This window comes from Macrobrachium rosenbergii, chromosome 55 (assembly GCF_040412425.1).
Source record: "Macrobrachium rosenbergii isolate ZJJX-2024 chromosome 55, ASM4041242v1, whole genome shotgun sequence".
NCBI classification, from domain to species: Eukaryota; Metazoa; Arthropoda; class Malacostraca; order Decapoda; family Palaemonidae; genus Macrobrachium; species Macrobrachium rosenbergii.
Genome location: NC_089795.1, coordinates 14,179,715 through 14,189,714, shown reverse-complemented (window position 1 = coordinate 14,189,714; position 10,000 = coordinate 14,179,715). Strand labels below are relative to the sequence as shown.

At 36.4% G+C, this 10,000-nt stretch overlaps 1 protein-coding gene across 1 annotated transcript in view; it reads right to left on the bottom strand.

Annotated features, from left to right (window-relative positions):
- The window catches only part of LOC136835145 (organic cation transporter protein-like), a 142,707-nt gene that overhangs the window by 9,791 nt on the left and 122,916 nt on the right, over positions 1-10,000 (bottom strand). The window contains exons 11-12 of the mRNA XM_067098351.1: positions 8,562-8,740; positions 4,557-4,705 (exon numbers count right to left, since the gene is read on the bottom strand). Of these exons, the coding sequence (XP_066954452.1) occupies positions 4,557-4,705; positions 8,562-8,740 (328 nt within the window). The remainder of the gene's footprint in view (positions 1-4,556; positions 4,706-8,561; positions 8,741-10,000) is intronic.

Genomic DNA, 10,000 nt, shown 5'->3' with positions numbered 1-10,000 from the left:
ACCAAACGGATCGTCTGCTTAGGAGTAGAGACCTGGCATTTTTAACATGACGAGGAGTACGGTCGTTCTTTGCAATGAAGTGCCACAAACCATCGCTGTGAAAGGATTAATGAGTCTGGGGCACAATCGTCGCACTGAATCGACATCCTAGCGAGGGACTATACCCGTATGAATTTAATATACAAGTTACAGTCCGAGTAACTTAGTGTCAACCGTCACTCTGCATAACAGCAGGTTCGAGCTGGTCGCTGGACATGCCCTAGGCCTAGGACCGTGGACATAACGCTTAAGCGCGCAGAACAAGAGAGCTTTTGGCATTCTATAGTTGGTTTCATTTCATGTGTCCACTCACCAACGTAGGTTTTAGATAGATGTGCCATATGCATAGCTAGCTCTCGATTGGCGGAAATCCATGTTTCCGATATCGTAGGCTTACGCCTTACTGTGATAAAGATGCAAAATATATCTTCAGTAATACCTATGGATACTTATACTATATACAAACATCCCTCACGCCTTCTTATTCAGATCATAAACATGCCGATTTATGTCGATAATATAAAAATACGTACACGAATGACGAGCTTGTAACAAACAGTCTACTTAGGTTAAGCATAAAAAGACTTATTCGGAAGGTCGGTGTCATATAAGATATATCAACTATATCCCTTAGCGATAACAGATAACTAAATCTAAGTTTCTATACTCGGTTTTTTTACCGAGGCACATTTGCACCGAATCGCAGGGGTGTCCTTTTAGCTCGGAAAAGTTTCCTGCTAGCTGATTGGTTGCAAATATTTTGTCCGAATAGCAACATTGTTTTCAAACAATTACCGATTGGTGTTAAAATATGTGAAAAGTAAAAAAATTATGCAGCGTACATCCGAAAACAAGCTCCTGTCGTTGACTTCGGCGGGTGTTGTTATTAAATTTAGACTTACCATCACAATCCTTTATAATCTCTTTATTCGTTAACATTATTTATTGACAAAACACATATCTGAGGGAGAAATTTAGGTTAGTAAATAAGTTTCGATTCACATTACTTGGTAATTATTTGAAAGCAATGATGCTATTCGGACAAAATATTTGCAACCAATCAGCTAGCAGGAAACTTTTCCGAGCTTAAAGGACACCCCTGCGATTCGGTGCAAATGTGCCTCGGTAAAAAAAACCGAGTTTAGTAACACACACTCAAACCAATTCCATTTAAAATATTTTTTTAATACAGTGCAGCTGAAGATAGTTTGAGTTTATAGTACACTTCAACTATTCCCAATCGCCCTTCATTTCTACGTAAACACAACGTAGCCTTTTTCATTGGATTGTACATCCCCTTCCAAATGTACCGAAAGATATATTCTACATGCATTAATCTTACAAATACATTTCTTTATTCGGGGTGCTGAGGTAATAAGGAAAATGTGTTGGCAAAAACTTTCCGTTTGTTACATGCAAGGAAACTTATTATCTCAAACTCTCTTCAATACTAAGCACCGAGACTGATTACTAGACTGGCTATTGATTTGGAAACGCATCTATGTTCCTTTTATTAGTATTTTGGAGATGGAATTTGTATACAGATATGTGCATGGGAGTTCGGCAACAAACCACATACTGAAGATTTTAGTCATTCAAGGGTCAGATTTATGTGATAATGACTGCAGTGAAAAAGAATCTATGTTGCATAAATTTTATTTTCATGATCACATTAGGCCAATTTTGTTGTATTTTCAAAAGGTGTTTTTGAGATTTGTTGTATGAATCCAGAAAACTTTATGAATATTTTAATGTTTAATTTTCGTTGTAAATCAAAACTAGATTATAATATTGCACTAATTTTATTAAAAAAAAAAATATATATATATATATATATATATAGGCTACCTTAGTTTAACCAGACCACTGAGCTGGTTAACAGCTCTCCTAGGGCTGGCCCGAAGGATTAGACTTATTTTACGTGGCTATGATCCAATTAGTTACCTAGCAACGGGACCTACATCATAAATTATTGTGGAATCCGAACCACATTATAGCGAGAAATGAATTTCTATCACCAGAAATAACTTCCTCTAATTCTTCACTGGCCGGTCGGAGACTCGAACTCGGGCCTAGCAGAGTGGTAGCCGAGAACTCTACCGACTCCTCCAATGAGAAACTAGATTTTTTGACAGGTTACTTGTATACAAAGTGGGTGGGTCAAGTGAAACAGTTGTTGTCTGATTTGATGATGAGTCTTAGGAGTAAACTTAAGTATGATGGATGGTTTTGCTCAGTGCAGATAAAAGGAACTTTTGTAAGGGTTTCTCAAGGAAATATATGGCATACTTTTTTTTTTTTTAGAAAAAGACTGGCTCAGTTGTGTACGATGCCGTTCCCTTCACTTTCGTCGGCTAGTCCGGTTATTATCTAAGATGGGTATTAATTATTGTCTGTGACGGCAAATTAAAGGCTATTGTTATGGGATATATTGAAATTATTGCACTGAACATTTGAACAATTATAAAAAAGAGAACTGTTTATTTGAGATGATTATTAAGTGATCTATATGAAAAGAGTTTGTAGAATATTGTTACCTGAAAATTGCTAAACTCATTGCACTGTGGGCATTACTATCGGTTCTTTACAGTGTCCCTTCGGCCCCTAGCTGCAACCCATTTCATTCCTTTTACTGTACCTCCATTCATATTATCTTTCTTCAGTCTTGCTATCCACCCTCTCCTAACAATTATTTCATAGTGCAACTGCGAGGTTTTCCTCCTGGTACACTATGTTGAAGGAGTCTTCTCAACTGAATTTGCAGTTAATAGTGAGGTGCTACATGCTGCCACTGCGATAAGCAAAACGCCATGAGATTTACACATCTTGGTTAGCAGAATACATCACATAACTTGAGAGATGGGACTCAGAATAAATCACAGAAAAACAGAGGCAATGAAGACAGAGAATGCACAAAAGGGCTAAATAGCTTTATGTGGACAAAGGATTAATGATGCTAAATTTTTCAGATATTGAGGAACAATTGCATCCAATACTGGTTCTCTATTGTTGAATAATATTTCGAAACCGTAAAGCATGAAAGGAAAAGTTAAGTATACCTTAGTTTAACCAGACCACTGAGCTGATTAACAGCTCTCCTAGGGCTGGCCCGAAGGATTAGACTTATCTAACGTGGCTAAGAACCAACTGGTTACCTAGCAACGGGACCTACAGCTTATTGTGGGATCCGAACCACATTATAGCGAGAAATAAATTTCTATCACCAGAAATAAATTCCTCTAATTCTTCATTGGCCGGCCGGAGACTCGAACTCGGGCCTAGCAGAGTGGTAGCTGAGAACTCTACCGACTCGTCCAACGAGGAACTAAAAAGGAAAGAAATCACAAGTCTCGAACTGTCAACCTACTCGCCCAGTTCTCCTCGCTGCTGGGAGAAAGAGAGCTGGGGATTTGGTACAATACATGTACACATTCGCTACCAGGGCTTAGAGTCACTCTAAGCGATGTCAGGCAGCGCAGCCGATCGATGCTACGGCCTACCCCACCGCCAAATCAAAGTCCTTCAAAAGAAGCCATCGTGCTTACCCCATATAAAAATGGAAAAAAAACATTTAAAACGAAGAAAAAAGAAGATATATATATATATATATATATATATATATATATATATATATACATATATATATATATATATATATATATATATATATATATATATATATATATATATATATATATATATATATATATATATATATATATATATATATATATATATATATATATATATATATATATATATATATATATATATATATATATATATATATATATATATATATATATATATATATATATATATATATATATATATATATATATATATATATATATATATATATATATATATGAAAGGAAGGTAATACTTAAGTCTCGTGATATGTGTTTTGCTATAAGGACATGAATCATGGCAAGAGAATGTAACTACATCTAAAAGAGTTTATCTTTTTGAGAATAAATCTTTAAGAAGAATATTAGAGGTCAAATATTCGGACAGAGATAAAAATTATACCATAAAGAAAGTTATGGGGTTCCATACATGCAAGAGATAATGATGAAATGAAGATGACTATAGTGCAACAGCGGCATTAACGATGATAATAATAAAAACTTTGCTTTTTCGATATAATTCCGTAATAATAATAATAATAATAATAATAATAATAATAATAATAATAATAATAATAATAATAATAATAATAATAATAATAATAACAGCAGATGACATTTCTTATGAAATCACTTAACTTTAGGTATAGAGCGAACGTCTGGATTTTATCGTATAAGGAAATGCTTTGAATATCAGAATTTTTGCCAAACACACACACACACACACAAACACACAAACACACACACACACACACACACACACACACACACACACACACATATATATATATATATATATATATATATATATATATATATAAATAAATAAATATAAATTAAACCTCGGTTATTTTAGAAAGACTTGACCAGGTGTATGGTCATGATTACCTTTTCTGCATTTGTGCAGTCATCTCCAGTGCAGCCACGGTATCTGGAAGAGCCGCTCTTAAGGTTTCGGGCAACATGAAGCACACCACGCAGGCCAGAACGGACAACGCTCCACACAGCACTGATGGGCCCCACCAGTATATAGCACCCTGTAATATGATGTTAAAATGTGACACAACAGTGTTAGTTATATGGGAGAGGACCTCCAGAATGCACACTAACACCTTCTTCTTCAAGTTTTTAATATCAAGAGAAATTTCTAAAAGCAAATATTCACCGGGTTGATTGTCCCTTAAACGGAAGGCATTAAACAAAAGAACTTTTAGTTTTTTTATTTGAATGACTTTCCAGGTTCTAAAAAATAAAAAAAAATTTAAACCCACTCTTATGAAAATGCACAAGGATTCTCTTGCAATTTTCTTACAATTAAACATGTCTACAAAAATAAAAGCGCGGGCCCCAAACATGGAAGGAAATGCTACAAGAAATAAAAAATCTATATAATTCTTTTCTTGCAGCATTCCTTCCATGTTTGGCGCCCACCCTTTTATTTTTGTAGACATGATTAATTGTAAGCAAATCTTGATGTGTCTCAAAAAATTATTTTCTACCTTTTAGTGCATTTTAATGAAAGCGTTTTTAGACATTTTTTTTTACATTTTTTTTTATTTTATACTTTTTATTTTTGACAGAAGCTCTAACCGATTTATGGTTGCAGCTAATGAAATTGTACGTGATATCCTGTCAAGCCAAGAAGGTTTGAAAAATCCATAGAGTTATTAACTTATTCTACCGAGTCAAAGAAGGTATGAAAAACTAAAAGAGTTTCATACAAATCCTGAGATACTGGGAGAGGTCGCTGTAGGGTCACTAGAGGTCACTGCTGACCTACTGATCATGTAAGGTTGCGCTGTTACCAGGATTGAGTAACCATGCAAAATTTCAAGTCCAATGGACGAAGGGAACAAGTCGAAAACTGAGTTAAAAGTTTTGACCCAAACAGACACTGGAGTTAAGTGAAATGAAAGCATGTAATCAGCCATAACAATAGTAAGTATCTGCGGAAAGACATGTTGACGTTAGAAATATGAACAAATTCTGTTTCGTAGGAGAGAAGGAAGCAACTCACACCACATTGGGACCACTTATTTTTTTTTAGGTCTTTAGTCGGTATTATATATTCATGGATTTATAAGGGCAGCTGTTCTTAGAGGAACTACTGGTATTGCTGACTCTCTCTCTCTCTCTCTCTCTCTCTCTCTCTCTCTCTCTCTCTCTCTCTCTCACGCTTTTATTGCACTGTTCCATTATTGCATGGTAATCCAACTTTTTCACGCTACCCTGAGACTCTGGAAATGTGGATGACTTGTCTTGTTGAGTCCAGTTTAAAAAGTCAAAGAAAAAAAAAGTCACATTAATCTTTCCTAGAGAGTGGCCCCCAGGGGTTTTAACCAGGAACGTGTCCTTCCACCTTTGCGGCGTGTTTAGTACAAGCCCCTTGGGGATGACCGTAAAAACTTAAACAAAAGGCTGTAAATATCATAAAGATAATGACCCCCAAGAAATATTAGTCCTAGATAACGACCCCCGAAAACCCTCGGGGGTCACTATCTAGGAAAGCTCCAAAATGTTTACTGTTTTATTACTTTAATTGCCACCGTAAGTTAATGTGGCTTTTTTCCTGTGACTTTTTTTCCTAGCCAAAATTGTGACTTTTTTTCCTGAGACTTTATTACCGGCCACCTTCTTATTAAGTTGATTTGGAGCAATAATATAAAAGACATGTTGGCAAATTAGGAAGGTTGAAAAGTATCCCTTAGATGGTTGTTTTCTATCGTCTTGAATTAAGACAAAACATTGAAACAACAGTCTTGGGAATGATTTCCAGTTGCAACAAAATTCTGAAATAGGAGAAAATATATAAGAAGTAAAGACGTTTTACAGAAAAAAAAAAAAAAATTGCAAAAGTTGTTCGAAATCTCGGAGAAAATAAAAAAGTAAATTAAAACAAGAAAATTCATGAATAACGTGTATGTAAAATGCTTTCACTTAAAAGGGACTCTTAGATGCATAGATATTTTTTGGTTTAAATATAATGACTGGAGATAAAGCATATCCATTTAGATAAAGCAAACATCTGGAAAACATCGCCAGTTTTCCAAAAGAGGGACCTGGGGAGGCGACTCCTGAAGAGATTGGAGTCAACGTAGAGACAGCAGAAATGACCATAAAATATTCCAAGCACAAAGTGTCAGTGCAGATGTGATTACTTGAGGGCTTAAAATGAAATATTTCGTGAATGACAAATTACTTAAAGAGTGAATAAGATGAGCGAACCACTAGGGAATAGGTCAAAGGATTGTTGTTGCTAAAGGAGTATAAGAAAAACAATGATATTTTCATTTTTAGTTTTCTGGAAAAGAAAACTATTGAGATGGCTTTGCCTGTTCGTCCGCACTTTTACTGTCTTCACTTTTCTGTCCGCCCTCAGATCTTAAAAACTACAGAGGCTAGAGGGCTGCAAATTGGAATGTTGATCACCCACCCTCCAATCATCAAACATACCAAATTGCAGCCCTCTAGCCTTAGTAGTTTTCATTTTATTTAAGGTTAAAGTTAGCCATGATCGTGCTTCTGGCTACGTTATAGCACAAGCCACCACCGGGTTCGTGACTGAAAGTTTTAAGCGCCGCGGCTCATACAGCATTTATACGCTGTACAGAAAACTCGATTGCGCTGAAGAAACTTCGGCGCATTTTTTACTTGTTTATTTAGTGATGATGATAGGTGTAATAGAACGTTATTAAGTGAGGAAACGTAGACAATGATAGGGTGCTTAAAGATCAATTCAGTCCACTGAAAAGGTTTTGTTTTAATTAGATGCTCACGGCATGAATATTGTTTCTGAAGACACATAGTCAATTTGTTCTTCAGAAACACAACTTAATCTTAATAACATGGATGATACAACAGATGGTGGTGTAACACATGAATAGCCATGAAGGAGCAAGTAGTGTATGACTGATACAATCAAAGCAGAATAGAAGTGGATCTCGGGTGGCGGTTTTGTTAAATGAATGACATTTATATCTTTTACGCAATTGTGCTAATATTAAAATCTCTAAACATCAGATGTCGTCATGTAATCGTAAGATATTGCATATGGCTCATGGGATATCGGTAAAACATTTCCAGTTGAGAGAGAGAGAGAGAGAGAGAGAGAGAGAGAGAGAGAGAGAGAGAGAGAGAGAGAGAGAGAGAGAGAGAGAGACAGTCACCGATAGTTTCCAATCAGCTCAGGTAAAAAACTGAGGGACAGATAGTGTTATTAATGTAACCCTAACTGGAAAAGCAGAATGTTTCGAGTCCAATGGTCACAGTAAGAAGAGCCACCCATCATGAAAAACAAGCAATGGAAAAGAGATAACATAAAAAAAAAATCGGTTGGATAGAACAAATGGATAATGAAGTGAGAAATATGTGAACCTCGTCAACAAAAAAGTATTTGCACCCATTTTGAACTGAAGTTCCAACTATTCAACTTCCTGGTTTGGCTCTTGTAAGTAACTAATAGAATGTGCAGAGTAGTTGTTGATGGACACTAGTGGCTAAGACACTGTAATTTCTGGTGTTCCTCATGACACTGTTCTTGTCCCTTATTGTATATTATAGACACATGTGGTTTAGCTTAGTTGCCGGTTACCTAGGATGATGATGCTACTATGCATCGATACCATCTCGAGATTTCTTTAAACTAGCACAAGGTGCAAATCATGAGGAACGAAGGTAAATTCCAACAAAATTCAAATCTACGACACCGAATCCCTCGCCTTCGCCCACCATCCCGTGACAGATCTTTTCAGTGGCGGTCTCAAAAGTAGTTGGACAGAGAAGTCAAGTTGGAAAAGAGCCTGAAGAGTAAAATGGGATCTTTATCACAGGTAAATGCTCCAGGCAGAAAAAACATAAAATGTGGTTACAACGGATTATTAAAAAATGACTCACAAGTGCGTTTATGATATATGGAACGATGATCGATCCTGTTTTGGAAACCATTACGGAGGTTCCGAGGCCTCTCACTCGAACCTCCGTTGGGAAAAGTTCAGTTGCGTGCAGGTAGACGACCTGGTATGCCGCAGAAATAGTCATCTTGCCCAATAAAGCCATAGTCGTCGCAACCCATCCTGTTTAGGAAAGAAATGTAAGAGTACATTAGAAAAATTTAACCATTACAGTGGGATCACTTTTCGTTAATTGTTCAGTCTTTACAACGAGATGGTACGATTAGTGTGAGATAGAATAATTCCTTCTTTTGTCTGCAGTGCAGTTATTTGTAGGGCTAAAAAATATATGCATTTATTTTTAAAAAAGGTAATATTCCTACAACTGGAAGGGGGTATACTTACCTTGTGGAAATAATCCTATCACTCAAAAAAATTTCTTCTCGAAACATCATAAATTCCTTACCTTAACCCGAATCAGCAAGGAATCTCTTGAACAATGACTAGACTGCAGTCCTGAAAATTTTCGTTTTATGCAAATTGAGATGTCTTTTGATTTCAATCCTCCTCCTCAATGGCACCGAAGTGATTGCAGGTTATAAACAGGCAATGTCACCTCAAAGTATGTGTTGCCAATAACTTTTTCCTGTAGAATTTGAACTGCAATGTCATGAAGCAACGAGCCATTGCTTAAGCTACTTAACTACAAAACTGCACTTAGCATCATTTTTCTGGCGATATACAGTGCTTTGTAAGTGTCATCGTTCAGGACTAGTGGTGACCATATCATCTATAATAATAAAATCCGAGTGGATCTTGTCTGTCTTCCCCCGTGTGACAGTAGGGGAGACATGACACAGCCACCCTCCCTGTGCCGGGGGCAAGAATTGGATGTGTATAAAACCTCATTCTAGTTGGTGGCCGGTAATAAAGTCACAGGAAAAAGTCACGAAAAAAGTCACAATTTTGGCTAGGAAAAAAGTCACAGGAAAAAAAGTCACATTAATTTATGGTAGCAATTAACGTAATAGAACAGAAAATAATTGGGATCTTTCCTGGATAGTGACCCCCAAGGATTTTCGAGGGGCGTTATCGAGGACTAATACTTCATGGGGGTCATTATCTTTATAATATTAACAGCCTTTTGTTTGTGTTTACGGCCATCCCCAACGGGCTTGTACTAAACACGCCGCAAAGGTGGATACATACCGGATTAAAACCCGTGGAGGTCACTGTCTAGGAAAGATTAATATGATTTTTTTTCCTGTGACTATTTTTCTGTGACTTTTTTACCTGTGAATTTTTTACCTGGATTCCTTTAGCTGTGAAAGGAGGTCCAGCTGGCACACAATATATCTAGCTACAGAGCTCCCCTAAGTTTGATAAACATGATAAGCCTATAGAACAAGGGGATATATCTTGACGTGCAATTTCTGAAATGTT